A 19,109-nucleotide genomic window follows, 5' to 3' on the forward strand; every position below is an offset into this window, starting at 1 on the left:
GATCTGCTGGCAATGCCCCTACTTATACAGCCCAAAATGCCGTTAGCCTTCTTGGCAACAAGAGCACACTGTTGACTCATATCCAGCTTCTCGTCCACTGTGACCCCTAGGTCCTTTTCTGCAGAACTGCTACCTAGCCATTCGGTCCCTAGTCTGTAGCAGTGCATGGGATTCTTCCGTCCTAAGTGCAGGATTCTGCACTTGTCCTTGTTGAACCTCATCAGGTTTTTTTTTTTTTTTGGCCCAATCCTCTAATTTGTCTAGGTCCCTCTGTATCTGATCCCTACCCTCTAGTGTATCTACCACACCTCCCAGTTTAGTGTCATCTGCAAACTTGCTGAGAGTGCAGTCCACGCCATCCTCCAGATCATTAATGAAGATATTGAACAAAACCAGCCCCAGGACCGACCCCTGGGGCACTCCACTTGAAACTGGCTGCCAACTAGACATGGAGCCATTGATCACTACCTGTTGAGCCCGACGATCTAGCCAGCTTTCTATCCACCTTACAGTCCATTCATCCAGCCCATACCTCTTTAACTTGGCGGCAAGAATACTGTGGGAGACCGTATCAAAAGCTTTGCTAAAGTCAAGGAATAACACATCCACTGCTTTCCTCTCATCCACAGAGCCAGTTATCTCCTCATAGAAGGCAATTAGGTTAGTCAGGCACGACTTGCCCTTGGTTAATCCATGCTGACTGTTCCTGATCACTTTCCTCTCCTCTAAGTGTTTCATAATTGATTCCTTGAGGACCTGCTCCATGATTTTTCCAGGGACTGAGGTGAGGCTGACTGGCCTGTAGTTCCCCGGATCCTCCTCCTTCCCTTTTTTAAAGATGGGCACTACATTAGCCTTTTTCCAGCCATCTGGGACCTCCCCCGATCGCCATGGGTTTTCAAAGATGATGGCCAATGGCTCTGCAATCACTTCAAGGATGCCACTATATGTATAGTTATACTTTAGTTATATATCATAGAATCATAGAATATCAGGGTTGGAAGGGACCTCAAGAGGTCATCTAGTCCAACCCCCTGCTCAAAGCAGGACCAATTCCCAGCTAAATCATCCCAGCCAGGGCTTTGTCAAGCCTGACCTTAAAAACCTCCAAGGAAGGAGATTCCACCACCTCCCTAGGTAACCCATTCCAGTGCTTCACCATCCTCCTAGTGAAATAGTGTTTCGTAATATCCAACCTAGACCTCCCCCACTGCAACTTGAGACCATTGCTCCTTGTTCTGTCATCTTCCACCACTGAGAACAGCCGAGCTCCATCCTCTTTGGAACCCCCCTTCAGGTAGTTGAAGGCTGCTATCAAATCCCCCCTCATTCTTCTCTTCTGCAGACCTAATAAGCCTGGTTCCCTCAGCGTCTCCTCATAAGTCATGTGCGCCTTGATCTGCTGGCAGTGCTCCTACTAATGTATCCCAATATGCCGTTAGCCTTCTTGGCTGTTGACTCATATCCAGCTTCTCGTCCATTGTAATTCCCAGGTCCTTTTCTGCAGAACTGCCACTTGGCCAGTCGGTCCCCAGCCTGTAACAGTGAATGGGATTCTTCCGTCCTAAGTGCAGGACTCTGCACTTGTCCTTGTTGAACCTCATCAGATTTCTTTTGGCCAAATCCTCCAGTTTGTCTAGGTAACTCTGGACCTTATCCCTACCTTCCAGCATATCTACCTCTCCCCCAGCTTAGTGTTATCCGCAAACTTGCTGAGGGTGCAATCCATCCCTGTCACGGAGTATTGGGGGACTCAGGGCCCTGCACCCCCGGCTTCCTGCGATTCACCATGACTCTCAGCCAGCCAGTAAAGCAGAAGGTTTATTTGGATGACAGGAATACAGTCCAAGACAGGTCTTGCAGGCACAGACAACAGGGCCCCCCTCAGTTAGGTCCAGCTTGGGGGCCCAGGGCATCCCAGCCCACCCCCCTTTGGGGGGGTCAGAGCCATCTCTGCCTCCCAGCCATCTCTCCAGCCTGCTTCCAGCACTCTGCCTTCAGCGACCCCTCCCACAGCCTTTGTTCAGTTTCCCGGGCCCCGGAGTCACCTGGCCTCCAACCCCTTCCTGGGTTCTCCTGTTACAAGCTCAGGTATGTTCCCTCGGGCAGACTCCCATCCCCCGATGCAGACCATCCTAGCCACACTCGCCTGTCAGCATTCACACACCCCAGCAAGAACAGTCCCAGTTCGTCACAATCCCGTCGTCCAGATCATTAATGAAAACGTTGAACAAAACTGACTCCGGGGCACTCCACTTGATACCGGCTGCCAACTAGACATCGAGCCGTTGATCACTACCAGTTGAGCCTGATGATCTAGCCAGCTTTCTGTCCACGTTACAGTCCATTCATCCAATCCATACTTCTTTTAACTTGCTGGCAAGAATACTGTGGGAGACCGTATCAAAGGCTTTGCTAAAGTCATGGTATATCACATCCACTGCTTTCCCCATATCCACAGAGCCAGTTATCTCACAGAAGGCCATCAGGTTGGTCATATGCAAAGATGACTGAGCAGTCTGCTACAGCGATCTTGGTATCTCGCTTCTTCCCATTGCTGGGGAGATTTTGGCATGTCTTGCTCAACAGACTCTCCCATCATCACTGATAACTTCGGTTGTGGCTTTCGTATGGGATGTGGAACAGCGGATATGAGTTTTGCTGCTCACCAAATACAGGAAAAGTGCTGGGCACAAAACCGTGATCTCTATATGGTGTTTGTAGACCTGACGAAGGCCTTCAGCGCTGTTAGTTCATGGGTCTTCAGCAGATCTTCTATAAAGTTGGTTGCCCACACAGATTCATCACCATGGTGCACTTGTGCTGTGCTGGCATGCTGGCTAGAGTGCTGGAAAATTGTGCTTTATGAGAGCCTTTCTTTGTCACGAGTGGCATTAAGCGGCTCTGTGTGCTTGACTGGGTATTTACATGCAGTTGTGCACAGATGGCATCTCCGATCTCCAGCATCCCCGTGCTCACACTAAAGTGATCGACTTGCTTATCAGGTAGTTCCTCTTCACCGATGACTGTACATACGTATCAGAGGGGTAGCTGTGTTAGTCTGGATCTGTAAAAAGCAACAAAGAGTCCTGTGGCACCTTATAGACTAACAGACGTATCGGAGCATAAGCTTTCCTGGGTGAATACCCACTTCGTCAGACGCATGTGTTGGAAATTTCCAAGAATTCCAAGAATTCTTGCCTGCATATTTATACCTGCCTCTGGAAATTTCTACCACATGCGTCTGACGAAGTGGGCATTCACCCACAAAAGGTTATGCTCCAATATGTCTGTTAGTCTATAAGGTGCCACAGGACTCTTTGTCGCTTTGTACATGCGTAGCACATACCGTCGTAGACATGCAGCATCTTATCTAGCACTTTTCTAGATCAGCAAAGCAATTCGGACTCTGTGTTAGCCTCAAGAAGACCGAATCGCTTTGCCAGGAAAATGGAGTCTGCCCCTGAAATCACAGCTGAGGGCACTCTGCTTAATGCGGTACAGAAATATTGCTATCTTGGCAGTGCTTTACCTAATAATGCCGTGATGAATGGTGAAATCCCGCAGTGCGTTTCAAAAGCCAGGGCTGCTTAGGGTTGACTTTGTCGCCACCTGTGGAATGTGAGAGGCCTTTGCCTTCACCCCAAGCTCCCTGTATCTCGTCTGAGGACTCTTCTCTACGGCCGTGAGACATGCACGCTCGATAGCAGGCACTTGAAGCAACTAGCGCGTTTTCACATGCGCGGTCTGCGTCTCATCTCTGACGTCAGGTGGTTGTACAGGACACCAGCCATCCAAGTCCTGGACCGGTGCTGCATGACTAGCTTTGAATCGCTCATCTTACGGGAGCAGCTCTGCTGGGCTGTTCACCTCGTACGTAGGGGTGATAAGCGACTCCCCAAAGCAGTATTTTCTGGACAGTTGAAAATGGGAGCACGTACGCTGGGAGACCCATGGAAACGATATAAGGATACTCTCAAAGCTCACCTAAAAGCTGGCACAGCTTGGGAAGCGGCTGCTGTGAACACGTCAGGGTGGCGGCAGGCCTCATGGGCTGCGGTTAAAGCCACTGAGAACAGCAGAACAGAAAAAGCCAAAGAGGCACGTGAGCGAACTAAGCAGCTATGGCAAAACCAGGTGGCCGCATCTGCCCAGCATGCGGACACATCTGCGGATCCCTTAACGGCTTCTGACGCACTGAAGCCAACCAGCTTCTACGTCGACCTCGATGGGAGACTCCAGCCATGGGAGGTTCTCTGGCCTGTGTTCTGCAGGGTGTCAGATTAGACGATCCGAATGGTCCCTTCTGGCCATGCCATCTGAATCGGCGTGCGCCTGGTCACTCTCCTCCAGGGCACAGCTGGGTGTGGGCATGAGAATGGCAGTCGGGCTATGTTCTCCTTGTTTCAGAACTTCCTCAGGACAGCTAGTGGGGCCAGGAGAACCACCTCGGCTCTGGGGTGAGGCCCCTGCTCTGAGAGCAGGCAGTGGAGGGGGGAGACACAGAGAGGGTGCCCCCAGAGGAAGCAGGCTGCAGGGGAAGCTCGTCCATTAGCGTGGGCTTCCCAGACTGCAGCAATAGTGGGAAAGCCCTTCTCCCTGCAGCCAGCCCTAGCGCTTGGGGTCACTGCCTCCGGCAGGAAAGGCCCCCAAATTACATCCACTCCAGAGCCGGGCACAGTGTCCCTGTCCCCCCCAGGGGGACCCAGCTGGAACACACAGGGCCTGTGGTGCTGGGGCATGGAGGAACCGCTCTTGATGTGCTGGTAGAGTGTGTGTGGGGCATCGGTTGCACTGTGAGGGGGAGGCCTCCAGGGCTGGAGGGTGGGGGGCTGCAGGTCGGGGTTGCAGACGAGCACAGTCCTGGCTGGTTGGCACCCCCTGCTCTTGGAGCTCCGCAGTGGTTCTCTCCGTATCGGGCTCTGAGCTACCCAGAGCCCTGTATTGTTCAGGTGGGACAGGAATGTGGCCGGGGCTTGTGCCTGAGATGGCAGGAGACTGGGAGCTGTCTGTCTGAGGCACAGCTGGCTCTCGGGAGCTGTCTGTCTGCCAGCTTGCATCCCCTCCCCAACCCTGGCCTCTCCCTGTTCCAGTGCCCCCCCCCCGCCTTTTCCTTCCACGTCTCCCCCCTCTGCTGGCCTCTTCCTGCCTTGGCTGGGGCTGCGATCTCAGAGGCTCTAGTGAAATGCATCCCTGCCACTGGGAGCTGGTTTGTTTTCCTCTCCTGGGGTGACCCTCAGGCACATGGCTGGCTGCAGTCCCTGAGTGGCCTGTCACTGCCCGTGGCACACAGCCACCGAGGAGGAGCTAGAGAACGACTCTCATCCCACCCTGCGCTGCCCCTTGCTGGGGCTACGTGATGGGGCCGATCCTGGCCTCAGCTGGGCCGTGGGCAATGGAGCCAGCCAGGCCTGCTGGGAAGGACCAGCAGGTCTGTATAGCAGCCCATGCAGCACGCCCCTGTGCCCCTGGCTGGCAGGCTCTGCAGAGAGGCTGAGGGGCCAGCGTGGTTCCGGGAAGCTGGCCCTGCTGCAGCCCATAGGCAGAGCGGCTCGCACCCTGTGTGCCTGGATTGGCAGTGGGGCCGGGGCCTCCCCCAGGGAACATGAGCCGCTGCTCTGGGAATGTGACACAAGTTCCTCTCCTTGGGACATGTTCACATTCCTCCACCCACGCCAAGTGCCAGCGTCTCATCAACTCGCTGGGGCTGGGACACGGGGCTGCCTGCACCAGCGCTCCAGGCCCTGGGGGGGAGGAGACGAAGCTGCACCCCACTGCCATTGCAGGGGACGGGGGGTGACGGAGCTTTGAGAGTGGGAGGATCCCCAGGGAAGGGGTCATTCCTGGCCGTTTCTCTGAGCAGCCACCTGGGCTCTGTGCTGGGCTCCCCACTGCTGAGTACCAGGAATCCCTTACAGCTCTGCAGAGTCGGGAACACGTATCATTGTGCCAGCACTCGGTGCGGAGAGGTGGGGTCAGGCCTCCTTGGCCTATCTGTCCTCTCCCCTCCCTCACTGCAGTGTCATTAGCTGTGCTGGCCGGAGGAGGGTCTCCAAGTGTGTGGCGTTAACCCCCCTGTCCCTGTGTGTAGATCCCCAGGTCCCCCCGCCGAGCTGGGTGGGGGGTGTTAAACAGGCTGTGTAGGTGCGTTGTGCGCCCGCATGCATGGGCACAGACACGCCTCCCCTCGGCTGGCCTCATCCCTTTGTATTGTTTTCTAAATGGTGCCCGGCCCCTGGAGCAGGCTGTCCCCTCCCGGCACCAGGAGAGCCTCCCGCTGTCTCCTCCCTAGCCGGGCCCGGGGCTTAGCAAGCCAAACCCCAGAGAGCGCTAAACCCTCCCTTTGAACCCATCCACCTCAGACCTTGGTACCTGCCCTGGAGCTGCTTCCTGTCACGTCAGGCCTCCGCTCCGCCCTGGCTGGCTGCAGCCAGCCCACCAAGGGCTGGGAACTAGTCAGATTCCAGCCCCACGGGCCGGTCGGCTTGGGTACTGCAGGAAGTGGGGCTGGTGGCTCAGACGGAGGCACGGTGCCCCCAGGGCAGCGCTCGGAGACACGGGGCTGCTTTGGTGCCAGCTTTTAGCTGAGCTGGCAACCTGAGCCGATATCCAAAGGGTGGAAATCTCTTCCCCCTGTGCCAGGACCCGTCCTGACCTAACACGCCCGGTCGTGTGGCTGTGTGCTGCTTTCCACCCCCTGTCCGTAGCCCGGGCCGCGCTTTGGGATGACAGGCCATGGTGAAACGTAAAATATGCTGGAGTTGAGGGAGCAGCTGTCTGGCCCCTGCTGTGACATGCTGCGCTGACTCTGCACTCTCTCTTCGCCTGGCAGAGGGAAGAGGAGCTGGAGGAGAACCGGAGCAAGGACGAGAAGCAGGAACCAGGGACAGCCACGAGGAAAGCGGGACGGCCTGGCAGGAAGCGCAAACACGCCCTGGTGAGTCTGAGAATGTGAGGCGGCTCGGAGTCCTGCCAGCGGGGCTCTGTCTGGGCTGACGGTGCTGGCGAGAGGGGCGGTGGGCTGCGGGCACTGAACCGGAGCAGAGAGCCCGGCTCTTTGACACGGCTTGTGGCAGAGTGGGAGTGCGGCTCCTGTATGTCTTGGGCTCGTGGCACGTCATGTGGTGCTTTGCACTCCATGGGCTGCAGCAGCTCAAGGGCAGGGCTTGCTTGGATGCTGTGAAGAGTGAGAAGGGGAACCCTGGAGCCCATGGCCTACAGGAAGGAACGTCCCACTTGTATGGGATTCTGTCATGCTCTGGTTTGGAGGGAGTGAGGCAGGAGAGCCATGCAGGAGCAGAGACGCTGTGGGAGAGGCTAAGGTAGGAGCGCCTGACCCGGTTTGACATTGCAGCTCACAGTTTCCGTGGAGAGGTGGCATCTCCGGAGACTACATTTCCCAGCATTCAGTGGGTCCATGCTGCTTGGCTGGGACCTAAGCTGCACCTCCCCTGAATGGATGGAAGTGCCTGTGACTTGCTCTGTTCTGGGCTGGTCCTTTGGGCTCCTAGCAATTTGCCAGCGTGGTTCTTGCTCAGGGAAAGTCAGAGGGGCCGAGTAGATGGGGTGCTGTGTAACTGCACCAGAGCAGTGCCCCAGCGGGGTCCCTGCCATGCCTGGGGCTGTGCTAGTGCCAGGAGACTTGCGGATCCCTCTGGGAAGGCGCAGTGGTGGGGACGAGCTGGACGGCGACACTAACAGCCAGCGGGCAAGAAGTGCTGAATATAGTGCAGGTGCAGGGTTTACCCCATCGCACCCAGCAATACCTGGCCTTAGCGCCTTACCCCTCTGTAGCATGGGGGCGGGTCAGTCCCTTTCCTGCTCCATCACAGAGGTGGAAACTGAGGAACAGAGCCGTTCTGACTTGCCCAAGGCCAAGAGGCGAACCAGTGGCGGGCCCGAGACTAGCACTGGGCACCTAGGTTCCTGGCTGTCGAGCCCGGCCAGTGCAGGATGCTCTCTTGCTCCCTCTGTCAGTGCTTCGCCTTCCCCAACAAAGAGACGTGACCCCTCCGCCTCTGCTTTGGAGCGTACAGGCTGTCCGCCCGCTGTGGGGCCCAGGCGGTACCCAGGACACTCTGATGGTCTCTAGGGTTGGCTAGAGCAGCTGCAATAACAAGGCATGTTGGACTTCTCAATTTACATAGCAGCTGTGGGGTCCCTCCCCGAGAAACCTTCCTGTTGTGCTGCTGATGCCAGTGTCCCACGCTCCCCATTCAGGGTGCCTGTCCCAGAGCTCCCCGTTCCCGCCCCTCCCCCACTTCCATTGAAAAACCCTCCCCAAGCCGGAGCCTCCATTTGGAAGGTTGCTGGAAGCAGAAACTTCTTCCCAGCAGCCCCTTCCTGTGGCCAATGTGCGGCAGGGGTCCCAGCAGTGCCCTCTGTTGGGGAGCTCATTGCATGCTCCCAGGGGGCTCATGCAGGGGATGTACAGCTCTGCTTTTCGGGAGCCCACCAGGCCAGTCACCGACCCCACCCACCCCAATACCACAACCACCCTGGCTGGGGGGATGTTTTTCAGACACTGCTCGAACTTTGCGCAGAGGTTACAAATGCAAACACAAGGCACAAGACACTGCCCCCTTGGTGGCTAGTGCCACCTTCCCCCTCCCCTCCCCCCGTCCTGGAACGGGCCTGGGAGCACATCTCCCTTGGAAAGCTGGACCTGCTGCAGCCCGTGCCATGCTCCAGCAGCGTCGTGCTGTGCTCTGCAGGTCAAAGATTTGGGCTGTGTCACACCAGGGCGGGCAGGCGAGTTCCTCGCAGATAGTGCCCTGCCACTGCTCCTCCCCCCCCCCCAAGAAACCAGGAGGCTGCTGGCTTAGCAGCCCTTGTATCACCTGGGCAGAGAAGCAGCTGGAGTGGGTCTGAGAGCTGCATCCTCCACAGGGCCTGGGAGGCCAGGTGGCTCCGAAGTGCTGACCTGGGGCGGAGCTGGGCTGCAGCAGGGACACGTCCCCTGGCTGGCTCTGGGAGCTTTCACACCAGCCCATCTGCCCAGCATCTAATGCTGGCCAGCTCCTGGTCCTTTGGGAGCAGCTGCTGACACTTGGGTGATAATTACCCTGCGGGGGGCCACGCTGCTGGGAGGAGACGCCCCTTAAAAAACATCTGGTATGTGCCCTGAGCTAAATGCTGCCGCATGCTTCACTTCTCCGATGGGGAGGGGTTGGCATGTGCAGGTTGTGGGGGTGTTGTCAACTTCCTGCTCCTCCTGCCCATAGACCAGCTGTGCAGCTGTCTCTCTGCCCCTTCCCGAGATCAAGTGCTCTGCCCTGTCCTTGGGGAATGCCGCCCTGGAGCTCAGACCTTTCCTTAGTCTGACAGGGGCTGGCCCCATCTCTGCTGGGGCAGGGCTTCAGACTCGGCCCTGGTAACCCAGTGTGTCTCTGCTTGGCACGCTGAGTATGTGAGCCGCTGCCCAAGGAACAGGGAGCAGAAAGACGTCCGTGTCCTGCTCAGAGAGAGCGTTTTGGGGGGGACTCTCGGGTGCAGCTTGGAATGGTGCTAGTTACTGTGTCCTGGGGATCTCCAGCCAGGTGTGAGAGCCGGCTGTGTATCTGGGGTACCTGGGGGGGTTCAGTGCCCTCAGCCCCATAGAGGTCTCTGCCCCGAGGAACTCTGGGCACAGAGGCTGGAGCAGAGCAGAGTGAGATCGATTTATACATGTGCACTTGCAATCTCCGCAGCCACTGCCCTGGTTAAAGCGCGGCTTTCCCAGAGCGATTGGGAGCTGAGTTCTATAGATCCCACAGCTGGCGGTGGGGGGATGGTCTAGTCTGATCTGTAGCGTAGCACAGGCCAGAGGCCTGCCCCACAGTGATCCCTAGAGCCCAGCTTTGAGAAAAGCAGCCGGTCTGGATTGGAACGCTGCCAGGGCCGGAGAATCCCCTGTGTCCCTTGGGAAGCGGGCCCAGTGGTGAATTCCTCTCCCCGTTAAACATTCGTGCCTTAGTTGTTTAGATTCAACTTGCGGCTGTTGGATCACGTTAGACCTTTCGCGGCTTGATCGAAGAGCCTAGTATTAAACATTTGTTCCTCAGGCAGGTACTCAGCCTGATCAAGTCACCCCTTAACCTGCTCTTTGCAAAGCTAAACACTTGGAGCTCTTGGAGTCTGTCACTACAAGGCAGCTTTTCTAACTCTTTAATCGTCCCCGTGGCTCTTCGCTGACCTCTCTCCAGTTTATCAACATCTTGCTTGACCTGTGGCACCAAATGTGGACACAGGATTCCAGCAGTGGTCACACCAGTGCCAAATCCAGAGGTCAAATAACCTCTCGACTCCTACTCGAGATTCCCATTTATACCTCCCACGATTGCATTAGGTCTTTTGGCCAACAGGCTGTTGGCACAAGAGGATGTAGCGCAAGGTGGCATGGGCTGGGTGACACGTCAGCAGCTGGGTCCAGATTGCATGAGCAGACGTAAGGGCTATGGGCTAGGTGGCCTGAGGCTCAGGGGTTGAACTGGAAGAAGAAAGGTAGTGGTTCTCTTCCAAGCTCCATCCTCATGGAGCGCCGCTCGCAACAGATTGTGCAGATGTTCCTTGGTGGTGCAGGGGCCTGGAGCTTGACTTCCAAGCCCCCCCACTCATGGTGCCAAAATGAACCATCATTAAAGCGGATGGGCAGAGCCTTGGTCCTACTAGCGAAGGCAGGGGGCTGGACTCAATGACCTTTCAGGGTCCCTTCCAGTTCTAGGAGCTAGGTAGATCTCCATATATTATATTATTATAATCTGTTTGGGTATGATCCTCTCCTTATATCTGACGAGCAGTGACCTAGTTAACATTTAACGCAGCTGCTGCTGCTGTAACACCCAGGAACGTGAATGGGGGGTTCACTCCTCTGCCGCCTACGGACTTGACAGGTGTCACTGCCTCACTTATGCTCACAACACGTTTTCAAGGTTTCATTGCAGCCGTAACAGCTAGAGATTTCCCTTTTGTTAATGAAAGCCGAGATTTTGGAGGACAAATAGCAATTTGGGAATGATGCTGGCACACCATCCCGCCACGTACCATGGCTATCCAAGCTGGAGAGAGGCAGGCGTGAATGGCACAGGCTGGGTAATGCTGAGGGCTTGCTGCTTCTGCATTTGGGACTGGAGGGTGCAAAGCCGTCCCTTGAGCACAGAGAGGTCAGGTGCCCGGCAGAGCTGAGAGTGCAAGAGGAACAGTAGCAGAGCTGCCTGGAGGGATCTATACCGCATGGCCAGGTGCTAGCAAAGCTCCCTGGAGAGGCTGTTGACTACAGACTGATCGCCATAGAATGGAGCCGTGTCATGGAGCAGTCTGTGGCTGGCTGAGTGATCGAAATCAGTAGGGATAAAGGGTCAGCTCTCAGAGCGGGTAACCCAAATCTCTGTCCTAGGACTAGGATTGTGAATGTAGGGCACATCTACACTTAAAGTGCTACAGTGGTGCATCGTAGACACTACCTACGTGCACGGGAGGGCTTCTCCCATCGCCGTAGACAATCCATCTCACCGAGAGGCGGTTGCTAGGTCAACGGGAGAATTCTTCTGTTGACTTAGTGCTTTCTACCCTGGGAGCTAGGTCGGCTTTGCTCCGTCTCTCCGGGGGTGGATTTTCTGATGTAAATTCTTGTGCAGACCAGGCCTCGGACACTTCACTGTGTTCCTTCCGGGAAAGACCCGAGCATTGCTGTGGACAGCTTAGTATGCATTGGTGGTCGAACCAGCAAGCAGGCTGCATAAAGATCAGGAGGGAGAATAATATTCCAATGCCCTCATTTGACTGACTACCGGTATAGAGGAGGTGGGTGGGGTGCTGCCATTCACCCTTTCCCACATACAACAATGAGGGGAAAATTGAAAGGAGGCAGAATTAGCAATGATAAAGGGAATGCATTCACAGTGTATCATTAACCTGTGGAACTCACTGCCACAGGCTATTAATGAGCCAAGAGCTTAGTAAGATTCCCATAAGGATTGGACATATATGTGGATAATGAGAATAACCAGTTACATTAGGCCCAGCTGTACAAGGCACATGAGGCCTCTTGTTTGAGGGTCTGAACCAACCACGGGGAGTGGGGGGTTTAGCAAGAAACTTCCCTCATGGGCAGGGTATCTGCTACTTGTCTGTAATTGCTCCTTCCCCTGTGACGGGAGGTGAGTGTGTCTGTGGGTTTAATGAAGGGTGAGTGGAAGCAGAGTGCTGATGGCATCATGCACATGGGGGTGAACTGACTCAAGGAGTTGCAGAGGGGCTGGTCTTTCTGTGGAGTAGGGTAGCATCGGGAGCTCCTGGTCAATGCACTGCAAAGACAGAGTGCTATGCGAGTGTGTTTTACGGGTGTTGCTGGGCGTCTCTAGCGCTCTGGTTGTGTGGATGTTTACAATAACTCAGTATTCCTTTTGCTTTTCACAAGTTGGAGTTTTGCTCAACCTGGTGTTCTTGAAGGGTAACATTAGCTCTGGGTTAACAACACTGTTTGCCATTTAATTTCCTGGGGTTTTTTTAACAGCAAAAGAAATGTTGGTAGGAGTCTGGTCATTTAGGCAGTTGTAGTCATGTAGGTGTGCAGTTCAGACACTGCTCCTGCCAGATAAATGATGCTAGATAATGTCTGGCTCTTATATAGTGCTTTTCATCTGTAGGTCTCTAGGAGGGAAACCTCATTATCTCCATTGTACAGATAGGGAAACTGAGGCACAGAGTGATTAAAGAGACTTGGCCAAAGTCATTCCACTGGCAGAGCTGGGAATAGAGCCCAGGTTTCCTGAGTCCCAGTGCACTATTCTCTCTAATAGACCATGCGGTTGTTATGTGATTCCTAAGTACTTCCCAAAATATACTTTGTTACAATGGAATGGGAATAATGGTTGTGCTTTGAAATGTTTAGCATGTATAGTGGCTATTAGGGCTGGTGAAAGAAAGCCATTATATCGTGTCCCAAACACTTGACACTTTTACTAAAAGGTGGTTACAGGAACGTAAAGCCTGTGAGAGAAGACTGGTGTCTCTCTCCTCCCCTTAGAATCTGTGAACTTTATTAAATGCTGTTTTTCCCAGGAGGCTGTATTTTGGGAACCCCTTGGTCTGAAGACCCCACATTAGGGTCACTAACTGTACCCTCTGCCCCCATGAGAGACAGCAGATTTCAAGGTAACCCAAGTAACAGTGCGGATTTTAGAACGCTTCGAAGAGTTGAGCTTTAACAGAAAAGTGATTTCTTCCTTAACTATTGTAGGCTGGCAGTCCCCTCTCCTGCTGAAAGGGGGAACCATTTAGGGAGGGTGGAGGGAAGGGGCTCTACACATCCCTCTGCAGCATAGAGGAGTCAGAGAGGTGTGACGTGTCCCAATCACCTCAATTAGATGTTCTCATTCAGCTGGGAATACCCAGGGAGATGAATACAGCCTGAAACGATAGCTCTGGGATGTGTGAGCCACTCCATTCGGTCCGCAGGTGTTTCCATTTCCACTCCCCAGTGCTGGAAAGCCTGTAGTATGCATCAGGCACACCTGTTCCCAGTGTCAGCAGTGTTGCCTTGGTGCATGTTCCCAGGAGGCCTGTTCCCAGCTTCACACCTAGGGGGGCAGGGCTTCCACCGATACTGGCGCGCACAGGATCATAGCAACATGGGGCTGGAAGGGACCTCAAGAGGTTGTCTCGTCTTGCCCCTTGCGCTGAGCAGGACCAAGTGAACTTAGGCTAGGTCTACACTACCCGCCTGAATCGGCGGGTAGAAATCGACCTCTCGGGGATGGGACGCGACAATCGATCCCCGAATCGATGCTCTTACTCCACCAGCGGAGGTGGGAGTAAGAGCCGTCGACGGGAAGCCGCAGAGGTCGATTTTGTCGCCGTCCCTACAGCGGGGTAAGTCGGCTGCGATACGTCGAATTCAGCTACGCTATTCACGTAGCTGAATTTGCGTATCTTAAATCAACCCCCCCTCTCCCTCCCGTAGTGAAGACCTGCCCCAAGACTAGCTACGAGAGGGGTTTGTCCAACCTGTTCTTATAAACCTCCAGTGATGCGATTCCACAACCCCCCTTGGAAGCGGGTCCCCAAAGCTTAACTGCCCTTAGAGTTAGGGCACGTCTTCACTACCTGCCGGATTGGCGGGTAGCAATCGATCTATTGGGGATCGACTTATCGCATCTAGTGAAGACGCGATAAAATCGATCTCCGATGGCTCTTCCGTCGACTCCGGAAATCCACCGCGACAAGAGGCGGAAGCGGAGTCAACAGTGACGCGGCACCGGTCGACTCGCCGCCGTTCTCACCGCCACGTCAGTCGACCTAAAATACGCCACTAGCTGACTACGCTAGTCACGTGGCTGAAGTGGCGTATCTTAGGGCGACCCCCCGTAGTGTAGACCTAGCCTGCTGCAGATTTAGCCCATTTCTTCTTGTCCTACCTGCAGGAGACGTGGAGAGCAACGAATCACCATCCTCTTTAGAGCCGCCCTGAACAGACTTGGAGGCTATCAGGTTCCCCCTCAGGCTGCCACGTGGGGGGCAGGGAGGGGGGTTCAGATTTCCCCCAGAGGGGCAGGGCCTTTCAGATCTCAGCTCACATGAGGGGAGGCTGGAGGAGGGGCTCAGGCACCCACAGAAAGGCATGCCCTCCCCCAAGCCTGGCTGATTTGAGGGGGGTCAGACTTCCATAGATGGCGCACCCAGGGGAGGGGCAGGCAGAGGGGCTCAGGAGGGGCTAGGTCCCTTGGATCCCAGCACTCGTGTGAAGGTAGGGAGAAGGAGGTGGCCCCCACAAGAGCGTCCCTCAGATCCTGGCACACACCTGGGAGGGAAGAATGTGAGACCGACAGGTGCTCCTACCCCTATCTGCTACTCACCTCCATGTCCCCCTTCCCAATATCAGTCCCCACCCACTCCCCCTAATCCCCATTGCCTCACCTGAGTCCCCCAACCCCTCACTCCTATTTCCCTGAACCACCTCCCCTGCTAGCAAAGATTCTTATGTCTATTTTCCCCCCCAGAAATCCTTTCATGATGTTCTCCCAATACAGGCACTCTCGTGAGAGAGGCGGATTTTACCCTTCTGCTTTCTGCCCGTGGTCGGACTCCAATTGACACTGGCTGGGAGGGCCAGGATCGGGCTTGCTGCTTATCTCTGTGAGCTAAGCACGAATCACCATCCTCTTTAGAGCAGCCCTGAACAGATTTGAAGGTTATCAGGTTAATACTTCTGGCCTACAAACCCTGTAGGCTCCTCTGTCTTCCTCCTGTTTTCACTTTTCCTCCTCCAAAGGGCTAGTGGGTGCTGTGCACTCTCTGGGGGTGACCGTTCAGCGAGCAAGATCCCTGTGCTTGGATCAGAGGCAGGGTTTCATTCCCAAGGCTGGGTTAAAAAAAAAAGTTGCAAAAATGTCACCCTTTAGCAAAGCTGTTTTTTTTGGTGGTCAGCATCGGGAGAACCCTGTGGTCACATGACCCCAATTTGGCTCACTCACTGTACCCACATTCCCAGGAGGCCCCCCACATTTCAGATGTTAGAGCACTGAGAAGAGTTGCGCTATACGTAAAAAGGTGTAGTGGTGTCACTGTTGGCTAGAGATGGGATTTTATAACAATGCAGGCCAGGTTTGGGCTACACAGTCGTATCAACGCATCTCGCGCCTATGCTGTTGTCAGGAGGGGTGATTACGGCACCTGCGGCAACCTACGCTGACTTCCCTACAAATCGCGGTGCAGCCACAGTGTCTTGGGTGACCGCCTGAGGACAGGCCTGCCCAAGCCCCTGGGTTACGTACTTGGGTGGCTAACCGGCGCTGCCGCGGCTTCACCGCTCCACTTAGCGAGCTGTCCCAGTAAAAGCTAGCTTAGGTATCCCTCTCCACTGCAGTGTAGACATACCCTTCGTGTGCATCCACACTCGACTTGCAGTCCTGCTGGTAAAACCCCAGCTGTCCGTCAGTGGCCGAAAACCACCTCCCCTGGCTCTGTTCCACCAGTGGGCCACCTGGGCAGATGCTGTGGTATCTGTACCGGTAAAAGCAGTCCTCCATCAACAGGCCCACAGCCACAGCCACTGCTCTGGTCAATTTTTGAACTCTGCTGCTTGGGGATCGCAGCCTGCCCCTTCTCCCCCCCTTAAAATTCCCAGTGTGATTTTGGAATGCCTCTCTTCCTGCTGGCCCACCTCTGCGACCAACCCCACGGGGCTGGCTCCACGGAAAGCTACGCGCTGCATGCCGCTGCCTGGGCCAGGAATGAAGTCCTGATTTCCTCGGCCTGTGGGGAGCAGTAGCTGCAGAAATAAATGTCTCTTCGGACGCTGCAGAGGGCATGCAGCAGCTGGGGTATGACAGGGCCGAGCCGCAGTGCCCAGCTCAGGGGAAGGAACTGCAGCTGTTGTACCATAACACAAGGGAGACCAACAGAAACTTATGCCAGTAAGAGTCCTAGTATGGACCCGCTTGAACCGGTACCAGGCACTCGGTACTGGTGTAGCCTATGAACCCGAATAAGCTATGCTGGTATATACGGCTATAACTGCAGCTACACTAGGGAGCTTTGCCACTTTAACTATACTGGTAGTTAAAGCAGCAAACCCATTAGGTTAAGGCCTTACTGGCTAGCTTTCCTGGTTCCCATGTGTTCCCCGTGTACATTGTGCTCTGGGATCCCCTTCCTCACTGTGCTGAAGCCATGTAGCTGGTGGCCACTAGGTCCAAGCCTCCACATTCTTCTCAGTCATTCCCTCCCTACAGTAAGATACGGAGCTGGGGCGGGGCTCCCTACTTTCTGGATTCTAATGCCTACAGGCAGTAACCTAGTTTGAGCATCTCTGTTTGCCATCAGCTAGGCAGGTGATTAAATCCCTCAGGAGTGCAGGATTCTGCTCTTGGGAGCAGGTCTTACTCTTCTCCTGCCTGACAGCCTGTAAGAGATGCCCATTGTTTTCAATTCCGTGGACCTTCACTCCCACCCTCCTCGTTGTCAGATTGCGGCCCCCAGCACTGCAGGTGTTTCTGGCCTACATCATCCCACCCATCCACCTCTGCTCTCTGTCCATCTCAGAAGCTTGTCCCCCTCCAGCGCTGAAGAACCAGCCCACTGATTATTTGTGTTGCAGTGCTGGGCGGGGTGCAGGGCCGTTGTACTAACAGCTGTGCAGTGTACACACAGTGAAGGACAGTCTCTGTTACAGTCTGACACAGACCAGGTGAATGAGGCAGACAAGTGGGTGGGGAGGAGAGAGGACGAGGGAACAGCACCGACGGGGTGTTTTAGCACAGGCTAGCTGCATGCACAAGTTGTAGATGTGTCAAACCAGGTGCTGGCAGCAATCAGTGAGTCACAGCAGTATTCTCTCGGCCTCCTGGCAAGGTGGGCGTAGGGAGGGACTGGAAGGAGGGTCAGGTGGTGCTCTTGGGAGTTTTGACCAGGGTGTTTTCCCACGTGGAGGGATGTCAGGGTGAACGTTGGAGAAGCAGGTGACTGCGACTGGCATCCCTGGCAGAGTGGGGGTGGAGCATGACAGAGTGGGGGTGGAGCATGACAGGCTCTGAAGGCGAGGACGTGTAGTGTGTGTTTGAGGTGGTGGAGACGGGGAGGCCAGTGGATGGACACAAAGGACACCTGGTGCGGTCCCAGGGCCAGCAAGATCTTGCTGGCAGCGTTCGGAAGGAGGCTGAGTGAGGCAAGGTGGCAGGAGACAAGGAGTGAAGTCAAGACACACAAGGTGATCAGGGCTTGGACAAGAGCTGTTAAATCACTGGCTTTGGAACCGCAGGTGCGCGAGTTTAAGTGCCGGCGTAGCCGTCTCTGCTTTCCGTGAGCCTCTGCCCTCCAGTGCCCACTGCAAGGAAAGGCTGGGGTCTGCTTCTGTTTGCCCCTGCTGTAAATGCCACCTCACCAGCTCTGCCGGGTCAGAACTGCCCACCTGGGGACCTGCGTGACCAGCGCCGGGAGCTGAGTCTTGGAGGGCTTGGCCTGTGCCCACACCTGGCACTGGGGCCAGAGCTTCTGTACCTAGTGCTCCTGCTAAGGGCAAGTTGACAGTGAGCGGAGAGGCTGCCCTGCTGACAGTGCAGTGCATTGTCTTCCTGTGTACACAGTATCCCGGCTGCCAAACGTGACCGAGCTGGCAAGCCTCGCAGCCCTGTCAGCCGCTCGGGCACTGCCAGGAGAATGTCTCCATGCTTGTTTTCAAGGGGAAAGCCCCGGCCTAGTGTGGGTTACTATAAATAGCCCACACAGCTGGAGAGCCCTGCCGCGCTGGCTCCTCCAGGGGAGGCCAGAGGCTGTGGCCAAACCCGTCTTCCTGGGGAATGGAGCTGGCTGCTGGAACCCCAAGTGGAGAGAAGCCAGAGGGCTTGTGGTGCAGACACTCCATGTGCATCTTGGTGGCTGCTGTTAACTGTTTGAGGGCTAGTGGGGAGCGGCCAGCCTCTCCCTGAGTCCTAGCTGGTCGGGATGATTTGCTGTCAGTCCATCTACTCTGGGAGCTCACCCAAGGCAGCTTCACAGTGCACTTGGCCATGGGAGTGGGAGTCCTTCCTGACCTCCTCATAGTCATAGAGTCAAAGGCCAGAAGGGACCATCCAGTCTGACCTGCTGTCTAGCACAGGCCACCAACCCACCCGGTTCCCCCTGTGTTCAGACCAATGCCTGGGATTAGACTAAAGCATTTCAACCCTCAGAGCCTGAACTGGTGTGTGTCAGTGGCCGATGGCAGCATTGCCTGAGACTCCGGCAGCAGCCGGGAATTGATGGGGTGGGGGGGCGGCCCAGATGATCCCTGTAGGTAACCCATGCCCCATGCTGCAGGAGAAGGCAAACCTTCTTCCCTCCCCCGCGCCCCCCGGTCCCTGTAAATCTGACCTGGGGAAAATTCCTTCCCCACGCTCAATATGGTGATCAGTATAAGAACGGCCACACTGGGTCAGCCCAAAGGTCCATCTAGCCCAGTGTCCTATCTTCCAACAGTGGCCAATGCCAGGTGCCCCAGAGGGAGTGAACCTAACAGGTAATGATCAAGTGATCTCTCTCCTGCCATCCATCTCCACCCTCTGACAAACAGAGGCTAGGGTCACATTCCTTACCCATCCTGGCTAATAGCCATTGATGAACCTGTTCTCCATGAACTTACCTAGTTATTATTT

At 55.3% G+C, this 19,109-nt stretch overlaps 1 protein-coding gene across 1 annotated transcript in view; it reads left to right on the forward strand.

The window, feature by feature from the left end:
* DNMT3A (DNA methyltransferase 3 alpha) overlaps positions 1 to 19,109 on the forward strand; it is a 187,211-nt gene that overhangs the window by 37,096 nt on the left and 131,006 nt on the right. Inside the window, exon 3 of the mRNA XM_034766845.1 lies at positions 6,833 to 6,937. Coding sequence (XP_034622736.1) covers positions 6,833 to 6,937 — 105 coding nt within the window. The remainder of the gene's footprint in view (positions 1 to 6,832; positions 6,938 to 19,109) is intronic.

The sequence above is a fragment of the Trachemys scripta genome, chromosome 3, assembly GCF_013100865.1.
Source record: "Trachemys scripta elegans isolate TJP31775 chromosome 3, CAS_Tse_1.0, whole genome shotgun sequence".
In the NCBI taxonomy this organism is placed as follows: Eukaryota; Metazoa; Chordata; order Testudines; family Emydidae; genus Trachemys; species Trachemys scripta.